The sequence below is a fragment of the Gobius niger genome (genome assembly GCF_951799975.1).
Source record: "Gobius niger genome assembly, chromosome: 2".
In the NCBI taxonomy this organism is placed as follows: Eukaryota; Metazoa; Chordata; class Actinopteri; order Gobiiformes; family Gobiidae; genus Gobius; species Gobius niger.
In genome coordinates, this window is record NC_136853.1 from 7,372,569 (window position 1) to 7,398,120 (window position 25,552).

Here is a 25,552-nt window from a genome sequence, read left to right on the forward strand (position 1 = left end):
AAGTCCCTCTTCGACTACAGTACAGAATCTTTATCCTCAGGGGAGCCCATGCGCGGCAGGGGAACCTATTGTGCCAGTTTTTGGTTGAATACATCACCAGCCGTGCAGTGGAGGGAGGCCCGAGTTTGTCTCAGCTGGAAAACGCGAGCCTCCATTTCCATTTCTTCACTGCATAATCTCCGTAAACGCCGCGTTAAAGTCTATTATATCTGACACAGTGGAACTTCCCCCGTCAGTGCGTTTGTGAAAGCCGTCATTAGCACATCGCGGCGGTTAGAAAAGTGACGGCGGGGAGTTAGTGGTGCGAGCGACACGACCGCGATGTCAGCAGGAACAGAACACGTGTGAGGAAGATGAGGCGCCATTTTCATTCAGAACCAAGAAGAACGCGCTCACAGACTCAAAGTTACACGGGAGGAGGTCTATTAGTCTCCTCAAATGTGTACCTCTTAACCAAGCTCCAGTTCAGCTTTACCCAAATCTAAAAGGTTACAGCCTATAGGCCCAGAGTAACACCTCATTTGAAAGCTAAGACCTACAAAACTGATTTGACCGGATCTTTTTTCTCATGTTGTCACTTTTTTTTTCCATTTTTTCCATTGCTTTTCTGTTGCGTTTTTGTCACACATTGTTTTCACTTTTTCGTCACCTTTCTGTCATTATTTTGTTGGGTTTTTCCTCCGCTTTTTTGTCACTTTTCTGTGACTTTTCCGTGACTTTATTGTGACCTTTCCGTGATTTTATTGTGACTTTTTTGTGACTTTTTCGTGACTTTTTCGTGACTCTTCGGTGACTTTTCCGCGACTTTTTCTTGACTTTTTCGTGACTTTATTGTGACTTTTCTGTGACTTTTTGGTCACCTTTCTGTCATTTCCCCCCGCTTTTTAGTCACTTCTCCATGACTTTTCCGTGGCTTTTTTGTGACTTTTCCGTGACTTTTTTCGGTGACTTTTTTGTGACTTTTTTGTGACTTTTCCGTGACTTTTTTCGGTGACTTTTTTGTGACTTTTCCGTGACTTTATTGTGACTTTTTTGTCACTTTTACGTGACTTTTTCTTGACTTTTTCGTCACCTTTCTGTCATTATTTTATTGGGTTGTTTTTTTGTCACTTTTCTCTTGCTGTTTTGTGGCTTTTTTTGTCACTTTTTTTGTGACATTTCCGTGATTTTTCCCTGACTTTATTGGGACTTTTTCTTGACTTTTCCGTGACTTTTTTGTCACTTTTCCGTGACTTTTTCGTCACCTTTCTGCCATTATTTTGTTGGGGGGGGGGGGTTTCCGCATCTTTGTCACTTTTCTATTGCTGTTTTGTGGCTTTTTTGTCACTTTTTTTGTCACTTTTTCGTCACTTTTTTCATGGCTTTTTTGTTCCTTTTTTCGTCACTTTTCTGTCACTATTTTGTTTGTTTTTTCCGCGTTTTGTCACTTTTCGCTATTTTGAAACTTTATTTCCAAGGAGCTTTTAGATTTGGATAAAGCTAAACTGTGCTCAGTTCAGGTGGGGGTTAAGAGGTTAACCCGCCTCTGCTTCCTCACGAATGGGGGGGGTCAGTCCCCCCACTGATGGGGTCAGTCCCTGTTGCCCCGTGTGCAGCAGACAGCGGGATGTCCCGACACACTGACCCAGATCTCTGAACCCTCTGGCCTCTCCTCCCTCTAAAAACAGCTCCTGACCCTCCGAATCTAAAGTGTCCAAATAAAGTGTTAGGACTGTTGATTATGACTTACAGTCATGGGAACCAGATGTTTACATACACTTTATAAAACAACACATTTCCATTTTTGTTCTCACTGTCTGACGTGAAACCAGAATTAATTTAACTTTTCTTAGCTCAATGAGAAATGTAAAAAATATTTGTAAAATGAGAGATATAATTTTTTTTTATGTTACAACTGGATTGAGATCAGGACTTGTGATGACCACTTCAAATAAAATCTAATTTACCTAAAAAAATATATATATTCTGGTTTCATGTCAGACAGTGAGAATAAAATGCAGATGTGTTTTCATCTGGCTCCCGCTGTAGATTCTTTACTGTCATCTCTGGAATCGTCCATATATGGTCACGTTTGAAAACAGTTAAGGGGGAAAACAATTTGGAGAAAAATCTAAACTTTCTCTAATTATTCAAAAACTACTTTAACAAATGCAGAATTATGAATATAGTTTTCTACTAAATAAAGATACAAAGACATGGAGAGGAGCAAAGTGGCTCAACAGCCCATAAATACATAAATAGCGGAGAATGCTAACATGTTGCTAATGCTAACGCTAGCAGGTGCTAACTACGACTGCCCTTTTTTCGCTTCTACTGAACAATCTGCTGTGAGAAAATATCCATATGGACCCGATTTATCTATCTACTGTATACATGTATGTATTTATGTATACAGACGGCATTGCATCATAGAAGGGGGTGTGGTCTCACCGAGGGGGAAAATAGAATCTTTTGGGAAACACAATTGTTCACTCCTTCTAGCCGTTTTCTTGTGAAATATAAACTTATTTATCACATACAAAAAAGTCAAGTCTAAATCGGGTCCATGTGGATGTTTATTCACAGCAGATTGTTCAGTAGAAGTGAAAAAAGGGCAGTCGTAGTTAGCCATAGCTAGCGTTAGCATTAGCACCATGTTAGCATTCTCCGTTATTATGTATTTACGGGCTGTTGAGCCACTTTGCTCCTCTCCATGTCTAAAATACAAACACTCCAGACCATTCCAGCTGTGGTTATTTTATCTTATTAGGCTAATCCATCACGGCGTGCTATTTCAGAATGTCTTACTTAGGACGTTAACTGTTTCGAAACGATTTAGTGAAATATTGTGTGTCATAATGTTTAATTATCAAAGTATTCAAGACGACTTTTTGATCACTGCACAAACACAAACCCTTGTATCATGTGGTTGAAGTAACTGTTGCTCATTACAGCCCCCCCCTCCTCAGTAGCGGCTGCTCTCTGCCCTCGGCCTGGGCTTCACCCTGGGCTGCACCGCTGTCTGGCACATGCCTCCGTTATGATCTTTTTACAAGGCGTGGGCATAAACCGACTGCGCGTTTCATGTGCGCCGCATTCTTTCCCCCGATGTGCCCCCGGAAAGAAGTGCTGATTGTAATAACCCCCTCTCTCCATTCAAGTCCCGTTGCCTTTTTCTTTTTTCCCTCCACTTTGTTAGAGGCTATAAACCCGAGTCCCGGAAAAACGCATCATGTGAAGTGTGTTACCGTTAGCCTCAGTCGTTTCCGCTAACGGCGCTTGATCAAAACGGGACATTTTCCATCCACTTAGAAAGAATATGAGGACTTGTTCTAATAAATCTAATTGTGTACAGTGGGTTTTTATTCATGAACATTTAAGACATGCAAAAATAACTACAGTGGGTTGCATAAGTGTCGGCCCCCCTTTAACTTTTCAACCGAACCAATTACCAATTGCCTTCAGAAGTTGTCAAGTGACCGAACATGGACAGCACTGACCAGAGCTGTTACAAAGAAACCTATGATGACCCTGGATGAACTGCAGAGAGCTACAGCTTGGGTGGGGGAAACTGTCCACGAAAGGTGAAAGGGGGGCCAATACGTTTGTTAAAGGGACTATGCAGAGTTTAAAAATGTTCAAACTAAGTATTTTCCTCCCCCTACATGTTCCAGCCATGTCCTAATGTGTAGAATGAGCTCAGACCTGTTCACCACAACTGCCTCTAAAATCCTGAACTGTCACTCAAAAAGGTGTTAATTCGGGTCCGAAGTGCCGAGCTTAATATAGAAGCTGCAGTTACACGTATGACCTGAGATGGCAGTAGTGAGTATAAAATGGAAAACTTGCATCTCGCCTCTTTAAGTGTGACATCACGACTTCGCTTCCGGGTACTAGCAGACCGGCAAATATGCAAGAAAAAAACATTAAAAACTTTTAAAAACAGCCATCAATATTTCTGAAACTTAATGGAGAGTTACTGAACCTACTTATTTCTCAGACTCATTAGCCAAAAATGCACCAGGGGAGATGAAAGACCCCCCCCCCCCCCCCAATCATCTCATTAAAGGAACAGGCCACTGTTTTTCCATGCTGAGATATGTTCTTACCTGAGCTTAGACGAGTTGATGTGTACCTGTCCGGTCTTTGGGCGTGCGCTCAGTCACGCATTACGACCAAAGATGTTGTTAGCATTTGGCCTCTCCTAGTATATTCCTATAGCTTCAAACGGGGTGAAGTTAGAAGCGACCGAGCTCTTCCACGGGCACAAAGTCCAGACAGGTACGGATCAACTCGTCTAAGCTCAGGTAAGAACATATCACAGTCTGGAAAAACGGTGGCCTGTTCCTTTAACACTTTTATTATTATTACCTCCAGAGGGACGACAAAAAGGGTAAAAAAGTTACTTAGTTCTGCTTTAAATTCTGAACCAAGTTCATAAAGACTCCTCGTATCTTTGTGGCAAAAACCACATAGATCGTTCACATTTGTCTCTGCTCTTTTGGACGATGCCTCGTAAAACCACTAACTTCCTAGTGGCTGAGGGCGACTACACAAAGTTTGCTATAATATGGAATCCTATGGAGACTTAACACGCGCTACAGCGTCTAGCTAGGCTAACCATTTGAATCTTTTAAAAACTGATAACATGCTCAGAGGCTGGTTGTGAATAAGAAATTATTTCACATGCATTCATACATAGGTGAGGTGTACGTCCCAACGATCATTCTGCCACGAGGAGACTGTGCTGCCACCATGGATTCTCTCTTCACTCATTGACTGCCAATGACGTCTATAGATGTCAATTGAAATCCGAACGTTGACAGGTCACTAGGTGGCAGCATTGCTCTTTCGTTTTCTCAGCTTTTTGGTCAGAAAACAGCATTTTGGTTGATTTCACCTATTTTCTACGGACGATTTCTAAGGCATGGAAAGAGGTACAAACAAACTTTTTGTTTTGATGAAAGAAGAGAGTCTAATCTTTCTGTTGGTGGGTTTGGTGTTGACATAGACCCAGACCTAAATTTTCTGTGGGTCTTGAAAAAACACTCAAAATCCTGAAAAACCTCTAGCAGTGGGGAGCTCTCTGATTTGAAAATGGCTGGCAGTCAATGAGTTAATGGGGACGAGTGAGGAACGATGGAAGTTTATTCTCAAGTTTCTCGTCTCATAATCAGTCGCTCAGCCCTGAAACAGTCACTTCCTGCTGTCGATAATGGCGGGCAGGGAGGGGGTCCCGGCTATGGGATCTTTAAACTCAAACACCACATTAAAGGAGCAGCTTTTCCACCGAAGCAAAGGCTGCGGGTTCTGTAGGCGTTAATGCACTCCTTAATCCCACAGGAGAGTCTGTTCCAGTCTGTGAGAAGTGTGGAGCCAATTATGCTTTAACGTTATTGTGACTTCTAAATAATATAAGGAAGTGTTTTCAAGATTCATGAGATCCTCTGCAATTAGTCCAGATAATCACACTGGATGGAATATTGTGAGTGTGAATTCCGAGAGTGCGTGTAGGGGCTTTGTCTGTGTAGTTGTTCAGTTTCATGACCGCAGTGATGAAACGATCAGAAAACAACACATTTGGATGATTATTTTTATTAACTTTGTCCAGACTGTTCTGTTTTTCAGTTGGCAATATTTATTGGAAGTCATTTTGAATAGAATGATGTTGATTAAGCCTCCTTTGTTTGAGCTGTGTTTCAATACTGGTCAAAAGTTTGGAAACACTTTTCATGCATTGCCTTTTCTTTAGTTTCAACACTAGTTACACAGTGTCATTGAACTTCCCTACGGGGATTAATATAGTATTCCTTAACCTTAAAGGGATATTTTGACATAGGGCCTCATTTCCTTGTTATCCAGAGTGTTGCTGATACCTGGATATTTTTTTTTTGTAATTCATGCAGTTCTTATGTTTGAAGAGTTTCGTGGCGCTAGGCTAGTGCAAGGCTAGCACATTTCTATGGTATCAGCTAGCCTGCATTAAAAACAGTCTGACCCGTTCCACAGTGCACCTGAGGCAAATCACTTATAACACCAGACTAACCATATAAATAGAATCATTTTTGGAATAAAACTGACCTTGCATCACATGAATGATCACATTTTGAGGGACTACTTTCTAGCAGATCACTCCGCCGCTGCGTAGCTTATACAACCACGAAGCTGATGCTGCTCAAATATAAGTTATTTTAAATGCAAAATGGTTAAAATTATTCTATGGACACAGACATTTATATTTACTCTTCAAACATAAGAACTGCATGAATTACAAAAAAAAATATCTCCAGAAATCAGCAACACTCTGGATAACTAGGAAATGAGGCCCTATGTCAAAAATCCTGAAATATCCCTTTAACTTCTTGGTGCTGCAACCCCCAGTAATGGGGTTCGGGATCCCCGTCCGTATGTTTGTATCATATTTATTCCTGCTGTTGGGACACACTGTGGCAAACGGAGGCAAATGCTTATGTACTTCTTAAAGGAACAGGCCACTGTTTTTCCATGCTGAGATCTGTTCTTACCTGAGCTTAGACGAGTTGATGCGTACCATCGCTGGTTGTTTTGCGTGACTGAGAGAACGCACAAAGGCCAGACAGGACATTTGGCCTCTCCCAGTATATTCCTATAGCTCCAAACGTGAAGATGTTAGAAGCGACCGAGCTCTTCCACTGGCACAAAGACCAGACAGGTACACATCAACTCATCTAAGCTCAGGTAAGAACATATCTCAGTATGGTAAAACAGTGGCCTGTTCCTTTTAAACAACAGACAAAAGAAGTGACTACAAAAAGAACTCAAATTTAAGCTAAGGTTTCTGATAGTTCCTATTAAAACAGTGATTATTTTAAGCAAATGAATTATATCCACGCTTCATGGCCGTAAAGTAAAATAAATTGCACAAATTTAGATTCTATTTCAATCTTCCATCGCTCAATAAAATGTTAGCTGAAGACAATGCAACAAGCTCTGTGTTTTGTTTTGCAGTGTTTACAACTCTGTGTTAGCAAAAATACATTTACAGTCAGGCACCTCAGCTTTAAAAACAAATAATGACACTTTGGTGAGATAGCACACACGTGCTACAATAAAACAAGAATAATGATCTGGTGACCCACTGAATTTTTCTCACGACCCCCAGGTTGAGAAGCACTGATGAGTTAAATAACTCAAAATTGTATTTATTTTATTTTAAATTCTTCAAAAAGGCCTCCTTTTAATCTTGGCAATGAGCTGCATAAGGTCGACCTTGAAATGTTTTTAGATGTGGGAAGTTAAAACCATTTCAGGTGACGACACTGTGATGCTTTTGAGAAAGTGTGAAAGTCTTCAAGTCTTCTTTTATAAACGTACACCTTCATCAAGAATCTCCAATGGTCTGGAATTATTAAACTGCCTGGTCACTGTTTGTACCATCACATGCAAACCACTTATATTTTATGCTGCTTTAACTGTAAAGCGCTTTGAATTGCCTTGTGTATGAATTGTGCTCTACAAAAAAACTTGCCTTGCCTTGCCTTTACCTCTGGGATAATAAAGTTGACTTGAGGTCAAGATCTGGAGATGGTCTCAGCTTATAAAGCCCTTTTCCACCTACTTTAGGCACTCAAAGCGCTTTACAGCAAAGATCCACTCACCCATTCACACTCTCAGTCATACACCAGTGTACGCCGGAGGCAAGGTGGGAGAAGTGTCTTGCCCAAGGACACAAGGGCAGTGTGCACCTTCGGGATTGGAACCCCCAACCTTCCAATCATGAGACGACCAGGTCTGCCATCTGGGCAGAGGTGGGAGAGTCAGACTCAAATCGCAATTTTCGGGACTTGAGACTTACTTGACCAAAGCTCCAAAAAGACTTGACTGTTTGTGACTCGAGACTTAACTTGGACTTGAGGCCGATGACTCTCAATGACTCGCTGTGACTTTATAGTTATTATTTTTTTGAGTGAAACTGTCGAAAGATCAGGAGACGGGCGGCCTCCAGAACAACGATGCGTAAGAGCTGGATTAATCAACAGAAATCGTGTTTTTTTTTCGATGTTTTAAGGCGTTCACACAAAGTTTACAGCATTTAGTGGCTATTTTGAGCAGGGGCGAATCCGAGTATACAGGGGCTGGGGCGTTACAGGGGAACCACTGACAGAAAAACTGCCAGACACTAACAAATATAAATATATTCTTTTATATTTACATTTCAGACTGCAGGGAAAAGCAGCTCATGTTTTAAGTCGCCCCCCGGGCCCCCTTCCTTAAAATGCTGTCCCAGTAATTTTTTACATAGACTGGAACATTTAAAATATATATATGAGGAATTTTGTGGCAATTAAATATTAATTATACTATAAATCTAAATTTGTTTGATTTTAGCCTAAAAAAAAGTTAGATTTTAGCCTAAATTCTTGAGAAAGCTCTTGTTATTTTCAAGATTAAACACATTTTGAAAAGTAGACACGCTGGCGTTTGTGACTTGAGGTGACTTGGCGGCTAGAGCAAGACTTGACTTGACTTAACCCCATGACCAATTGACTTGGACTTACTTGGGACTTGCATTTAGGGACTTACTCCCACCTCTGCATCTGGGCCACTCTCACCCCAGAGATGGGACTCTCTGATCCCGACACTGTCATCAGTCATGTGACTTAAGCAGATCTAAGCAGATCTTTAGCGTGTTAGCATAAGGAGACTCTGTGAGACTTTCTCTCTTCAAGTTGCCCACAGTTGCTGAGCTGCATTGCAGTTTTCCCTCGACCGCGACCACACTGTTGCTCAGACCTTGGTAAATAACCTCCTGCGGCCGCTCAAAATGAAAACAACAAATTCATCTCATCCCACTCGCTCCCGAAGCGTCTCCGTGGGCGCGCGGGGAGAGCTTGTAGATTAAAAACACCGTGAAAACTCCAGTGTCAGCGGCTGCTCTGAGCCAGCTCCACTCAGGCCGCCGTTTCAAAAGTCTATTTCACAAATGGGTGATCAATGCTTCCTCCCGCGCTCTCCGGGCGCCGTGTGGGACGCTAAAGGCGCGCATTACGTTGAGTTTTTTTGGAGCGTTTTTGGCAGAGTTTACGGGGAGATTTGCTTTGGAAAGAGTCCAGCGCAGAAACGTCTTGCCAGCTCAGCAGCGCAACTGTCACGATGCACTTCTGGAGCATCACGGATCTTATATCGGAAATCTCTTACACGCTACAGCGCGGAGAGGAAGCAGGGGATTCTGAGCAGGCGGGCTTTAGGAACAGTTTTCAATTTGTTTTGTTGTGCTGGGTTGTGTTAGAAAGTAGGATGTTTTGCCACTCATCTCAAGAGACTTTGTCAGCAACTAAGCAGTTATCATCTGCTTTACGTGATGACCTGATAGACGACTGTGAGAGTGAACACATTGCTAAACCTGCCTGACCATGCGTTTGCAGAGATCCGGAATGGCAACCTGAAGAGCATCCTGGGCCTGTTCTTCATCCTGTCGCGGTACAAGCAGCAGCAGCAGCAACAGCAGCAGTACTACCAGTCTCTGGTGGAGCTGAGCCAAAACACCTCCCCCGGCGGCAGCTCAGGCGGCGGGCAGGGCCGGAGCGAAGGCATGCAGTCCAGGTGAGACGCCACACCCAAGCACGAGACACCGGGCGGGGCTTTGGAACTTCCTTATTTGCAAAGGGGGTGGTGATCAAAGATATTTAATAAAACTCTAAATAGGACATGAAGCTCATTGGCGGCCATCTTGTGACTGGCCGGCGAGACTAACCCATATAGCAACCAATGCAAAACCAGGAGCAACATTTTCAGAATGTGAGATGCAACCATTGTTTATGATTGATTAATTACTTCTAAGTCTCGTATCTCAGTCAGGATGAAGTCATTTCTTTGAAACGTCTGTTGTTTAGTCGTATTAGCTTTGTTTTCTCCATTCATTCCCATGGTTTAGTGTTAGCATTCACTGTGTCACTGTCCCATGTTCAATAAATATTGTGTTAAAAAGTACAGGATATAAATAGAAGTGAATGATTTGAAGTGTTTGACAGAAAAAAATCCATGAACAAATGAAGCTAAAGTCTATGTATGGAATAACATTTGAAAAACTGCAAAAAACATTATTTTTTTTGCCAGATATGACACAAGGTCAGTCACAATTATTAGAAAACAGTATTATTATTCCAATCTGATTACATTGCACTGGGTCAGCAGGGCCAGTCACAAGATGGCCGTCAGAATTGCCATTCGTTCCAACGTATTACTGTGGCCATGTCCAGCTATAGGACGTGGTGGTGTTAGCGAGGGTCACAGTGTGGTGAGGGGGGGGTGGAAGGTTTGTGTCAGTCCAGGATTCAAATGGACTTCTGAGAGACGTCTTCCCCAGGGGACGGATCTCCTTTAGGGGCGTAAACTGGCCTGCGCACTTGCCTGATTTAGCCCCCTGTGATTCTTCCCTGTGAGGTTTTCTCCAACCCCTGGTCCATACCGATCGCCCACAGACCCCGAATGACTTGCAGAATAACAACCCAAATGTCAGTGTCTGTTTCCCGCTGCTTTGCTATTGAAGCTCTTCATGAGTCAGAGCCGCCAATTATCCGTGATTAATCATTCCACTTAAACTTGCCTCGTTCAGACATTTCACAAGAGGTATATTTGTTTATCCGGTAAAGCTGAGCCTGCACTTCGGATTGGCTGGAACATCTTGCTCATGTTTGGTTGCATTAGTGGTTTTACCAGGTGAAAACAAAGGTGGCGCTGCTGAGACACACAGGGCCTGGGGGACGCACTGTCATCGTGCATTGAATTTTGATTTGTATTTTGATTGGCCAGTATCGGGTATCGGGCCGATAACACAGGCTTGTATTCATACTCGTAGTCATCAGGTCCCGATACCAGAAACCGATACCACTTGCTGAGTGGAGATAATAGTAACAAACTGTAGAATAGTTTAGTGTAAATCCAATATTCCCCATAGAGCTGACTTTATTACAGACGACACTCCCTAAATCAGAGTCTGAGCTGGATTTACAAGATACAGGCTAATGTTGCTACGCTAGCCGCTAACTCGTGGCTAACAGTTCTGGCAATTCTTATGCCGTTTTATGCCCAGGGGTTTATTCATCTGAAAAACTAACCCAGTGAGTACAAAATACTCAGGAAATCCAATTTAAAGACATACAGCATGTTTATATTGAGCAAAAATGAGCTGCAGCAAAGGCATCAAAATGCTGTTAGCTGCTCGCTAAGTTAAAAACGCATGAGAAAATTCACACAGAGCTGAAGTAAAGGTGGAAAGAGACCATTTATCTGCAGTAATAAGTAACATCCCAATACTATTGTTAAATAAAAATAGATAAATGAATAAAGCACAAGCATTGAGGAGCTTTTGGACGTGAGCTGTTCTGTCTATGATGGACAGAGCACATTTTTGTTTTAATTATATTGAATGAAATATAAATAAATAAATGAATAAAATGGCGTCTGTACAATTCTGATATAACTTCCCTTAAAAGTGTCGCCTACTTTGCTTAAGGAAATGAGTAAATTAACTAATTACAAACCAATCTGCAGTGAAAAAGTCTGTCTGTTGAAGAAAATGCCTTGTACTCGTATCGGTATTCGGTATCGGCGAGTACTTAAATCAAAGTACTCGTATCGGTTTTAGAAAAAGTGCTATCGGTGCCTCCCATCTGATAATCCTGTCATTTTGCTTTGCCCTGCAGCTCATGCACGGAGGGAGTGCGCCCTCTGCTGGTCTAAACTGTACACACTATTTAGACATTTATTTCCAGTTGTGCTACAGAAATAACCTTGATATTTTTTAAGGATAACAAACTGCACAGTCGGGCAGTTTCCCCCAAAGGCAGTGGCTTTTTTACAACAGCTCACAGATCAATTGTTGTCATTGATCCACTTCCAATAAAGTTGTTCAGAGAAATGACTGTTCTCGCTCCTCGTCTCCCCCATGTCCTCTTCCTCATATAAAGTCCCTCAGACAGTGAGACCTTAAACAGGCCCATGTGTTGTGAGTCTGACTTACCGAGCTGTGATCCCGGTGGTGGATCAGGGCTTGGCGGCTGAAGCCCCTCCGTCGTTCATCTGGGCCTGGTTTAAGCGCCGCATGTTCAAATGCACATCCACTGATTTATTGTTTCTATATTTATGAAGTCCAGTCGCAGTCGATGTAAACAGGAAGCCGTGAAATATGGCCGCCTTCGGTTTGTGAAAATGCATCGCAGACAAAGGAGATGGTTCTTATTTGAGGAACACACGTGGAGAGATCGGCTCATGAAATGTGACGGGGAGGGTTTAGTTTAGGTTTAGTGTTATTTATTATGGCTTGGTTTGAGATTACACTGGCACAATGTGTTCAGCATTAATCATGGATTTCAGCGGCATCACTTGAAGGAAGTAACCAGGGAGGCAGAATCTCTGGAATCGCCCATAAATCATCATATTTGAAGGGCGAAAACAAAGAGGGAAAATAACTCCTTTCACACATTTACCCAAAACCACTCGAACAAATGCTGAATTATGAATATATGTTTTACTCAATAAAGTTACAAAGACATGGAGAGGAGCAAAGTGGCTCAATAGCCCATAAATACTGGAAAATGCTAACCTAAATTGCTAATGTTAGCTTCATGCTACATGCTAACGCTAGCTTAACTGCCAGTTTGCTTTAACTGTACATTGTCCTGATGCATAAATAAATAAATAAAGGGGGAAAAAATGTAATGGAAAAAGTTGTAAAAAAATGCAGATTTCTTAGTTTATTGGTCATTTCTCTATAATTCCTGGACCAATTCACACCTTCTAGTACTCACACCACATGGCCTAAATTATTTCCTCATAAAGGCGTTAAAAAGTGGTGACAATATTTAAAAATCATGAGCAGGATGTTGGTCTGGAAAGGACTTTCAGCCAGGAGAATAATGTGACCGGGAAAGAGGAGATTGTGGGTGTTGTACAGAGACATGATGGACCCAGTGAAAGTGTAATGCAGTTAAAAGGAAAAACAGGCTCCTCCCCCCCAACATGGGAGTGTGACATCATCAAATTCCAGAACCTGAAAACAACCAATTGGAAAAGCTTGTGTTCATGTTCTAGAATTCTATTTCATTTGGAGCAGGTTGCAGGTTCTAGAATGTGATGATGTCACAGGACCCAGTGGGGGCGGAGCCAGTTTTTCCTGCATTATCTGCATTACAGTTTCACAAATCGTATGTAAAAAGAAAATGATCTTTAATATCAGTCACTGGGTCCATGATCTCTCTGTACAAGACCAAAAATTTCCTCAAAAACAAAATAACTTTTCCTCTATATAATAGTACAGGCCTTTAGAACACTGTGATGTCACCTGAAACCCAGCAATAGGCGGCGTTCACGATTTAGAATGTGATGATGTCATAATGTGGAGGGCAGGGCCAATATACAGACTTCATCTCTGGAATCGACCATATATGGTCATGTTTGAAAACAGTTAAGGGGAAAACAATTTAGAGAAAAATGTTAACTTCATTTAAGTATTTAAAAACTACTTTAACAAATGAATTCTGATTATAGTTTTTTATTAAATAAAGACACAAAGACATGGAGAGGAGCAAAGTGGTTCCACAGCCCATAAATACATAAATAACACAGAATGCTAGCATGATGCTTCATGTTAGCATCGTGCTAACGCTAACTACTGAGCAATCTGCTGTAAATAAACTTCCAGATGGAACCGATTTAGCCTTGACTTTATTTGTATGTGATAAATAAGTTCATATTCCACCAGAAAATGGCTGAAAAGAGTGACAAATTGTGTTTCTCAAAAGATTCTATTTTCTTTTTTTTTAAGAAATTTCCAAAACTCGTCAAACGTTTTTCTCATCCGTATTTGACAGTGATTAGATTCACAAACCTGACATATTATTTTTATGGCTGAAAGTCCTTTCTACTGACCAACATCACGTATTTCTGAATATTGTCTCCACTTTTGGACGCCTTTCAGAGAAAATAAGTGGCCATTAGTTAATATGTGCTGACAGAGACGACAAAGAACTCTGAGACAGTTTTTGTTTCACGTGGAGTAGCCCAGTAATGACAGAGATATTAACCAAAAACTAAGACAAAGGAATCTGCAGTTACCACAGTTACCACAGTTACCATCATGGAATTTTCAGCTGCTCCACCTCAGTTTTAAACTATGGGCTCTTCAGAATGTTGTCATGTCACGTGAACGTAGCCTATACAACTCTATGGGAGAGAAACAGTTATTGAACAAAATTTCCAAAAAGAAAACGTCCAAATGACCAGCATCACGCACATGTTTTTGAATATTGTCACCACCTTTGGACGCCTTTATGTGAGCGGGAAGAGATGACTTTAAACTGTGTGACAGTTTTTGTTTCACAATAGACTTAAAACCTCCTGCTATGTCATGATCTGAACATGGCTGATGATCTGGAAATGGGCTCTGCATCAAGAAAAGCTCTTTAACTCCAGAAATGGCCATATAATATATTTTTCATCATTATTTTAAAAGGGGAAGTTGTACCCTTTAAAAATGATGTCACTGTTTTTATTCTTAGTCTTCTCCTCTTCCCCCGTGGAGCCTTTCGCACACATTTAGCCCAGACGTAATGCCCCCCTGCCGTGTACAGTAGCTTTGACACCCAATCCCCCCCCCATTATACACCACTGTGTTCCCATGCGCGTTGCAAATAGACATCGCAGCGAGCTTCTGGAGTCCTGGCATACCCCACATGGACCGCATTCCCCCGTCCAGACCGGATCAGAACATTACCCTGCAGCCCGGCCAATGGGAACGGGACGTAACAGGAGAGCACCCGGCGTTAGCCTCCGTCTGCTTGGGTACACGGGCGTTTAAAGTGAAGCGAGCGAGGGCACAGCTGTCTTTGCTTCTCCCCACAGCAGGTGGTGGAGGTTCAGGCCTGGGCAGTGATTCGAGGAAGTGTCCAATGACAAGTCAATAAAGGGATAAAGTGGGTTGAATGAGATGTTTGGGCTCAGTTCAGTGATAGCTTTATTGTTAGTTCTATCTCAGACTCTTGGTAGAAAAAGACATTAGTTAAACATGACTTACCAAGCAAGATCAGTTATTCACAGAGTAGGGGTCAGCAGAAGGGGGTAAGGGAGAGTTCAGCTCCCTGACAACGATCATTGGACCTGTCACTGGTCGGTCGTCTATGGCAGTGGTTCCCAACCTTTTTTGCCTGTAAAACATATTAAAACTAACTTTACTTTGAAATTCTTATTGAAATTCTACTCAGTTTCACCTTCTTTTTTCTCTTCCAAGTACCCCCTGCTAAGTGCTCAAGTACCCCCAGGGGTCCCTGTACCCCTGGTTGGAAAACACTGGTCTATGGAAGGTGGCCGTGGCATCTCCTTTGGTGATAGTAACCCTGTCCGATCTGTCACATGAAAGTATGGTCGAATAGACCCTGTCCAGGCCATTGTTGTGGAGCCAAAAACACAACAGTGGTAAAAGGTCCACTGAAAACAGCCCAGCTTGATTTACAAAGAGCGAACGATGACCACGACAAGTAGGACATTCAGCTTCCGGGGATTATCCGCTGGTCTGGAATATCTCTGGTCTTTCTCGTCTATGTCTACTACGTCTATTCACCTTATTCCGGACGTTCGCGTGGGCGCCGCCATGAATTGTGCCCGCCCCTTTTCTCCTATCAGTTAACATGGGGCTGGAGAAGTCCACATAAAATCAGTCACTACACGAAAACAAAGCCGTTTTCAGGCCGCACAGACAAACGCTGCAGTGTCGACGTGTTGGTGCAAATGAACATTGGACTAAACATCAGATTTGAGCAGAGAATATTTTCCCTCGTTCTCCGTTTAAATGAACGGGCTTCGCGCTCGACCGGAAGTGTCTGTACAACGGAAGTGCCGAGACAACGCAAAAAGTGGCAAAAGTGGGCGGGGCGGAGTAAGGTGAATAGTAGGACACCTGGAGCTGAAGGCCTGCCCATAACCGTTCATGAGTCCACAGATTAGCCGTATGAAACAATAAGATGCCAAACACAAACCCTTTTTCCAAGATGTCAGTTCCCAACATAACACAACTCGACCATCACAGCTGGGTGAAAAAAGCTTTGGTGATTCTCTCCAGAGGAGGATTCACACCTGAGCTCCTCACCCTGCAGAGGAGCAGAGAGAAGGCTGCTGAGTTCGTCAGGGTCATGGGCCACAGCTTCTAGAGACACTTGTACAGCAGTGAGAACATCTCTGAGCACAAGTAGGTACTGGAGGATTTATACAGTCTGTCCTGCCAACAGCAGCCAGGCTGGAGGACCGATCTTGTTTGATTGATGAATGTTTTTCATTGTAGGCTCTTGCTCAAATTCAGGCTTCGGACTGTGTGGAAGAATTACTTAAATAAACTGAAACACTAAGACTGTAATATCTCCAAGGCTGGAACTAGAATATAGAAACAAACTACACAAATCAAAAGTTTCCATCTGAAGCAAATGAGTTTCTTCTTTCCTTTGTGCGGCTTTGATGAAGCAGGTCTCCCTCTGTCTGCAGCAGTTTAGTGAGGGCGATAAGTGTGACCTGAAGTGGCTGTGGAGGTCAGAGGGCTTTCTCACTCTGTCACCGATAAAACAGCCCATTTGTCCAAGTCCCGGCCGAGTATTTAACATTCCTCTGCCGTTTAAAAAAGGCCGGGGCAAGAGAGAAAACGGTCCACAGTATGAGGTTAAAGAGGCGGAGGACAAAGCGCTGTCAACAACAAATGAACCAGCACCTGTGTAAAACCTTCTTATCGAGAATGAAGCTTTTCTCTACAGCATTTCCGATAAGTCTAGACTTGACTTTAGTGTCCTGCAGTTTCAGACTGACGCGTGGGTCCCATTTCCCCCACTCTCTGAACGTTACAGTCACTGAAGAGTAATTAAATGTATTCAAGAGCCCATTTTTACAAGTCTAATTTTCCACTGTGGTGAACTCCTGCAGGCACCGATCAGCTCTGCAGATTTTACATGTCAAAGGAAGAAGAAGAAGAAGAAGAAGGAGATACAGATACAGCTTTGAAAATGAAATGAAACGACTTCTGGTATATATAGAGATTAGCAGGTTGTTTATTTCAGTGATCAGTCAGTCTACCCACATCTCTGTCAGCTCCATCCGGGCGGCATGAGGTTATTTCTGACTCCTTTGCTCGACTGGTTTGGGCTGCTCGCTGCTGCCGTCAGAATTGCCTCATGATGGTGAAGTAATGCATCATATAGGCTGCGGACGTGAGTTTTTCTAGACAGTTGGGGGAGGTTTAAGTCCTGTCATGTCATCGTTTCACCAACTGTCGGTCTGAAAAGAAAAGTTTTCATCCAAAAAGTGGTGATGTTATTCAGTCACTCAGCTGATTGTTTTCATCTAAAAGCATTTAAAGCTGTACAAATATTTGCAGGTTTGTGCACCGTGTCACCGATAGATACAGATAGAAGGGGGCGTGGCCTTGCGGGGGGGGGAAATTTGCAGGTGTCGTAGCATGTTGTGTTTTTTTACTCATTAATTGTCCATGAGAGTAAATACTACACTGACAGAAAAGACAAAGGGACAGAGGGATATTGTTCATCCAATTACACAATGGAGATCTTTTTTTTTGCCCGTTTGCTTGTTCTTCTTCTTCGTGATTCCATTAGTGTGTATTGGTGACTCCGACCCGGAGGCAGGGAAAGCTGCAATTGTGGTTTTCTGGCCAGAGACACCAGGGGGAGAATCATCCCCACTTGTATTACCCCCACAGGGACTACTGAAAGGATTAATTAAGGCAAACAAGTTACTTAGTTCTGCTTTAAATAGAAACAATGAAATGCAGGTGTAAGAGCTGGTGAAAATATTGACTGGAGCTCCTCCTGCTGGCAGCTTTAGGAATAATTTTCTTTAAAAAATAACTTCCAGGTTGGATACGGTTAGCAACTCCAGCATGGCGTGATGAATACACTGTGAGCACAGAACGGCCGTGACGTTTGTTTCATTGCTTTTAATCTTTGGTGCCGCCCTGCAGAGGCATCAGCTGTTGTGACACTGAGAAAAAAAATGCACATTTTTTTATACAGTGTATGTAAACATCTGGTTCCCACTGCATTACGCTGTTTTTCGGTTTCAAATTCAAAATATCAATCTGTGCAACATTAAAAGATAAGTTGAACAGACTTAATTTAGTTGTGTGTTACCAATTGAAGTTATTGTATTTAAGAAGTTTTTCAATGTACAAAACGACTTGATTGGTTGGTTGGTCAAGCGCAGACCTGGGCAAAATACGGAGATGATTCAGTCCGGCTCGCAATTTGTAGAGCATAAATTGGTATATAAATAAGTAAAAAAGTAAAAAACTCCGCCCATTCCTGTGTGGAGTTCAATCCATCCATTTTCTTCCGCTTTATCCGGGGCTGGGTGGCGGGGGCAGCAGTCTCAGCAGAGATGCCCAAACGTCCCGATCCACGCACACCTCCTCCAGCTGTTCCGTGGGGACCCCAGTGCGGAGTTATGATTTTTTTTATTTTTTATTACCAGAATGCTCAATCCAGCCACTAGGGGGCAGATTAAACAAGAATGAAAGGAAAGAATTCCACAGGTGTCCAGTAGAGGGCACTGACATAAGAAATCAGGATATAAACAACACATTGTAGTCAAGTGGGGAATGGACAGTCTGCCCCTGCACACAATAGTACAATAGTAGCTTATATAGCACGGAGAGTGGAGTGAATTAATATTGACTTCAATGTAAGCAGAGACTTGTGACACAGGCTTGTAAAAGTGCAATAAATGTGAGACGTTTTTATGAGGCTACAGTCCTGTTAGGCTCATTGTTATTCTTTTATTGAAAAAAAAAAAAGTCCTCAATGTATTTTCCCAGTCAAAACATTTTTTTATTTTGGAACTTTTGTTTATGGACCCGGCGATACACTCCCGATATATTATACTTATATCACGATATAAGTTTGAGTTATTGTTGGTGCGGCTCCGACTCAATTCAGGCTTCTCATGTGGCCCCTTATGAAAATGAATTGCCCCCCCCTGGTCTAGTGTTGCAGTTATATCAGAATAGCCTATGAGAGATGATCAATAATGTAAAAGTGTCCTCATGTTTGTGGGCTGTGCTCTTTGTATCACGTTTTAAAATCACTCAGAGCGTGTTTTCAGAATGGACTCGGGCACTGAGGCACTAACTTGGCCTCCCCACATTGATAGATGGCGCTGCACGAATGCCGATTAACCTCTAAGTCACAAAGCGGTTTAAATTAGCCGGTCTAACCCGCTGCCCTCCGCGCTGCCCCACATTCTGCCCATGTAAAGCCAGTGCTATGGCGCTTTCTATAGCCTCGCACCTGCTCCCCTGCTCCTCCGCTCCGGGACAGGCCCGCTGAAGAGGCTATGTTTGAGCGTGGGTCTTCTTAATGGGGGGAAAATCCCGCACAGAGACAGACGGGAGCCCACTACAACCCCACTCACTCACTCACTCACTCTGAGAGGCAGAGGTTTTCAAGCATGTCCCGGGGCGAACGAAGTGACCCCCTGTACCCCTCGCGACTACCCACAGCCGTACCCAAAGACAGGAGGGGCGCGGGACCTGGCACAAGAGCGGCCAAGAGAGAGAGCAAGATCCCAGCCAGGGCCCCAACCCTTCCTACGTCACCGAGGTAGGGGGGAAAGGGGGGCGCGGGATGGGCGTTCGGAGAGCGGGACAGTGAGGGTTCGGACAGTGCATATGGATATGTACAAAATGGATTTGTGCGTGAAAGAATGAATTGGTGAGTTTGCATGCGGCGTGGTGGTATAGCATTTTAGGGCTGCATGACTTTAATCTCTTACCACCCGCCTAAACCAAATGCATTCTGTCCTCTTTGGCTATTATATAGGCCTGTGTAACACCTCATTTGAAAGCTAAGTGATAATTGATCTTTTTCCTCGCGTTATTGCTGTGTTTTGTCACCTTTTGTATGTTTTTTTTCTTTTTTTCCATTTTTGTCACATTTTTGTTGATTTTTTGTCACATTATTGTTGAATTTTTGTCACTTTTTGTTGAATTTTTGTCAGTCTTTGGTTGAGTTTTTGTCACATTTTTGTCACATCTTTGTTGAATTTTTGCCACATTTTTGTTGAATTTTTGTCACATTTTTGTTGAATTTTTGCCACATTTTTGTTGAATTTTTGTCAGTCTTTAGTTGAGTTTTTGTCACATTTTTGTCACATCTTTGTTGAATTTTTGTCACATCTTTGTTGAATTTTTGTCACATTTTTGTTGAATTTTTGTCACTTTTTGTTGAATTTTTGTAATTTTTTTTGTCACATTTTTGTCACATTTTTGTTGAATTTTTGTCAGTCTTTAGTTGAGTTTTTTGTCACTTTTTGTTGAATTTTTGTAATTTTTTTTGTCACATTTTTGTCACATTTTTGTCACATTTTTGTCAGTCTTTAGTTGAGTTTTTGTCACATCTTTGTTGAATTTTTGTCACATTTTTGTTGAATTTTTGTCACATTTTTGTTGAATTTTTGTCAGTCTTTAGTTGAGTTTTTGTCACATTTTTGTCACATCTTTGTTGAATTTTTGTCAGTCTTTAGTTGAGTTTTTGTCACATTTTTGTCACATCTTTGTTGAATTTTTGTCACATCTTTGTTGAATTTTTGTCACATTTTTGTTGAATTTTTGTCACATTTTTGTTGAATTTTTGTCAGTCTTTGGTTGAGTTTTTTGTCACTTTTTGTTGAATTTTTGTAATTTTTTTTGTCACATTTTTGTCACATTTTTGTTGAATTTTTGTCAGTCTTTAGTTGAGTTTTTTGTCACTTTTTGTTGAATTTTTGTAATTTTTTTTGTCACATTTTTGTCACATTTTTGTCACATTTTTGTTGCGTTTACATCCTTGTTTTCTTCTCATTTTTTGTGGCTATTTTGGTGCTTTTTCCCCCAAGAAAATTAGATTAGGGTAAAGCCAAACTGGAGAAAATGGGATCCGTTCAGGTGGGAGTTAAGAGGTTAACGGCCAAAAAACAGTCACATTTTTATTGAATGCATTTTAACAAGTATTTTAAATGGAAAAAAGCTGCTGATGGAGACTCGAGGTGATACTTTCTCTTTGATTCTGTGAGCCAAACTGCAGGGTTAGCAGGTTAAAAGCCCATGAGATATTTTGGTGTTTATGGACATCATTGTACGACCTACAATAAATACGTGCACCTACAGGGTTTTGGCCGGCTGTAAACAAGTCAAACTTCAAGCTTTTTCATCAAAGCATTTATCAGTCCCTCTCGGATTTCACGACTATTTTCCCAAAAGTTGCGATTTCTTTACATTAAAATCAAACCTTTCTTTGCATTTGACATCATTTTATACCAAAGAGACTCTGGGGAATAAGAAAAGACTTAAAACAGGTGTGGTTTTAATCTAATAAACAGAACCATGTGTCCCCCTTCCATCCTCCGCTCAGCTGTGGACAGTGGGCGGGGCAAACAGGCACCTGTCAGTCGCTGTGAGTCCACATAACTCTGATAAGAGCTCTTAAAGGAACAGGCCACCGTTTTCCACACTGAGATATGTTCTCACCTGAGCTTAGACGAGTTGATGCGTACCTGTGTGGTCTTTGTGCATGCGCTCAGTTTCGCAAAAAGACCAAAGATGTTGTTAGCATTTGGCCTCTACCAACATATTCCTATAGCTCCAAACTTAGCTTAACTTAGCTTTACCCAAATCTAAAAGGTTACCGCCTATAGACCAGAGTAACACCTCACTGGAAAGCTAAGACCTACAAAACTCATCTAAGATTTGTTCTCGAGTTGTCGTCACTTTTTCCATCATATTTTGCTTTTTTTAGATTTGGGTAAAGTCAAACTGGAAAAAAGGTGCTCGGTTCAGGCGGGGGGGTTAAGAGGTTGCTAAATGAGACACTGAGGAGAACAGACCAAAGCACGAATGTCAGTTTATTTCGCTCATTAACGTTGAACTTTAGCTCTGGTTCGATTTAACTGTGACTCCTAAAGTTCGTGCAGTAAAGGAAGCACCAGCTCCTCACACAAACGCCAGCGCATCACGGGGCAAAGACACGTCTAAACACACACGCTGCATGTTTAGTCAGATAAAGCCTATCGCCAAATAAAGAGCCAGGGGCACAAAAACGAAACTTGTACAGAGGGCGAAAGGAGCACACAGTGGTGCTCACTGTAAAGTCAGACCGAGGCGATGAGAGGAGGCGAAAGTCCTCGCTTCAGTCTGAATGACTTAAACCCATGCAGGCGCTGGACATGACATTAAGGCAAAACAGATAAAATCAATAATACATCAACATAAAAAAATCTATCAAATACAATAAAAGGCTAGAGTGCAGATAAAATACTTTTAGTTGTCATATGCACAGGTAAAAATAAGTGTTTTCAGTCTGTATTTGAACATTGTTAGAGGCCTGACTCACATCCTCATGAAGACTGTTCCAGATTTTAGCTTTAGCCTCAGTGTGTATAGTCCTGACTCTGGGAACCACCAGGAGACCCCTCCCTGAGGTTCTCAGGGCCTAAGATGGTGACAGGAAGCCAGTGCAGAGACCGGAGCACTGGACTAATATGGTCGTAGTTCCTGGTTCTTGCACTGCAGCTCTGACAGTGAGCAGCCGTTACAGTCGTCTAACCTGCTCGGGTCACAAACGCTTAGATAAGTCTCTCTAAGTCTGGTTTTGACACTATTCCTCTGATCTGAGCCATGTTTTTCAGATGGTAAAAAGCTGCTGATGTTATTGCTTTGATGTGGCTGTTTAAGTTCAGGTCCATGATTACTTCCTACGTGCAAATGTCAAATGGATTTAACTGATCAGAAACTCAGAAGGTGCGGATTTGAGGGATAGTAGCAAAGGAAATGGATTATTGGAAAAGTTTTGGGAAAAGTTCCAGGCTTTGGGAAGAGTTGCAATTAGAGATTGGTTGTTTTTGTGGTTTTAGTTTCGGTTTCTGGGCATAAATAAGCACTTTTGGAAAACATCGACAAAGACGCTACAGGAATTGCTTTACGGTACAGATAAAGGCTTTGGTATTCGATGATCCTTTACTTACAACTTCAGATTTCTGCTGGTTTCTTTATTTCTGTATCTCAAACAGTTATATTCCATTGGCTTCCCTTTGGTTTCTGACACACTGCATATTTGACAAACCAAACGCGGCCACGAACGCACACAGAGACCTTTGTTCCAAGTCACTGTCGACTCATCCGAACAGGCTGTTGTGACACTTCCTCAGTCCGCTGCTCACGCCCAGTCCGTCCAGCCTTTAGTCTCCGGCACAGAGACCATCGGAGCGGTTTCAGATCTGCCTCTCGGGACGACGTGAGTAACGCCTGGTCTCGGGGCTCGCTTTGTTCATTCTGCAATGTTTCATCATCACTTTTGTCATCGAGATGTTGTTGCTCAGACTGAGACTGGAGAAGGATCCCAGACTATATTCGTACATTTGCTAAAAAGTCCCTGCAGTTTGTAACGCAGTGGGTTGAATGAATGTTGCCTATTGCATCTTCAGTCTTGTGTTTCTGGACATGTCGCCTCAATATCTGTAAACAAGATCACAGCAAATGAAAGTACTCAATGTAATGACTTTATGTATCAAGGCATCACTGAAAACAAACAAGTGAGAATGCAGAGAGTGTCTCTTATAAGATATATTAAGTTGTTGGGTTCCTTTGATCGCCGATAAAGCACATTCAAGGAATCATAACTGGGTGCAGAAAACAATATTCATCACTGTAGAGAGTGTACACATTTTTATATCATCATCAGCATTCTGGATGTTCTGCAGCTCTGACAGCTCATTGAAAGAGGCCAGTGAGCAGCCGTTACAGTCGTCTAACCTGCTGGAGATAAACGCATGGATAAGTCTGGATAAATCTGAGTCTGGTTTTGACACTGTTCCTCTGATCTTAGCCATGTTTTTCAGATGGTAAAAAGCTGCTGATGTTATTGCTTTGATGTGGCTGTTTAAGTTCAGGTCTGAGTCCATGATTACTCAGATTTCAAACCTGATTTTTTGGTTTTAGAGAGAGAGACTCAAGGTGACTGATGACACTTTGTCTTTGTGTCTATGGGCCAAAAACAATGATCTCAGTTTTGTCTGAGTTTAGTTGGAGAAAGTTGTTTTGCCTCCGCACACTGATCTGTTGGATGCAGTGAGTGTATCTCCCGGCCCTTGTTCACCTGTTTCAGTGACTTGTAGACCTGAGTGTCATCTGCATAGTTGTGGTACGACACATTGTTGCTGTTTATTGGCTGAGGTAATGGAAGCATGTACAAGTTGAATAAGAGGGGTCCCAAGATTGACCCCTGGGGGACTCCACAGGTCATGGCAATCATGTCTGAGACACACTTCGACAAAGTACGTCCTGTCCTCAAGATAGGACTTGAACCAGTTTACAGCAGTACCAGAGATTCCCACCCAGTTTTCTAACCTGTGAAGTAAGATCCCCTGGTCCAGTGTGTCAAAGGCAGCGCTCAGGTCCAGTAGAAGTAAAAGTTTGAGACACTTCAAGACACTTCACCCTCCTTGCCTCCAATGTCTGTATACATTGGTGTATGAATGAGAGTGCTAAAGAGCTTTGAGTGCCTAATCTAGGTGGAAAAGTACTATATAAATTGAGACTATAAAGCCATAAACGTGTCAGTGTTGAACTGTGACAGCAGGGGGCGCTGTATGAGGGCCATAGGGCTGATTTAGATACTTCAGAGGGAGCTTGTTTGAAAGACATAACAAAAGTAGACTCCAAAACAAAAAAGGGTAGGTGTCTATCTCTTATGGTTCCGAAGTTATATGCAAGATAAAATACATAAAATAGGTGAACAAACTTGTCACCGATTTTCACTGGGATGTTTCTCCGCTCCCCTGAGGCCGAGGAAAAAACGGGAAGAAGTCTCTATTTCATTCGGTCCAGGAGATATCGGCCTTTGTGTCGGCAGTCACTAAATGCAAGTCTCGAGTCGAGTCCAAGTCATGAAGGTCCAAGTCCCAAGCAAGTCCAAGTCGATTGGTCATGGGGTCAAGTCAAGTCAAGTCATAGCTTTTGTCAAGTCAAGTCAAGTCTTGCTTTAGCCGGCATGTCACCTCAAGTGTGTCTACTTTTCAAAATGTGTTTAACCTACTTGAAAATAACAAGATATAGCGATTTTGAAAATGTAGGCTAAAATGAAACGTTTTAAAATCTAATAGATTTGGATTTAAAGTCTAATTAACATTTAATCGCCACAACATTTTAAATATATATATTTTAAATGCTCCAGTCTATGTACAAAATTACTGGGACAGCATTTTAAGGAAGGGGGCCCAGGGGGGCAACTTAAAAAAAAAAAATAAACAGTCTTTTAAACATGATCTGCTTTTCCTGCAGTCTGAAAGATAAATATAAAGTAATATTTTTTATTTTTGGCAGTTTTCCTGTCAGTGGTTCCCCTGTAATGCCCCAGCCCCTGTATACTCGGATTCGCCCCTGCTCAAAGTAGATTCTACACAGCCTTCAGTCCCGCTGACACTGGGCTCTGAGTGGCTGCGGAAAATAGCCTCTAAATGCTGTAACAATGCAATGGTTTTATATAGAGCTTTTCTGGACACTCAAAGACGCTTTACA

General features: G+C 42.1%; 1 protein-coding gene across 9 annotated transcripts in view; it reads left to right on the top strand.

Moving 5' to 3' along the window:
- Window positions 1–25,552, top strand: part of nav3 (neuron navigator 3) — a 541,592-nt gene that overhangs the window by 309,034 nt on the left and 207,006 nt on the right. For all 9 annotated transcript variants that reach the window (XM_079582525.1, XM_079582518.1, XM_079582523.1 and 6 more), the window contains exon 5: window positions 9,384–9,561. In XM_079582525.1, the coding sequence (XP_079438651.1) occupies window positions 9,384–9,561 (178 nt within the window). The remainder of the gene's footprint in view (window positions 1–9,383; window positions 9,562–25,552) is intronic.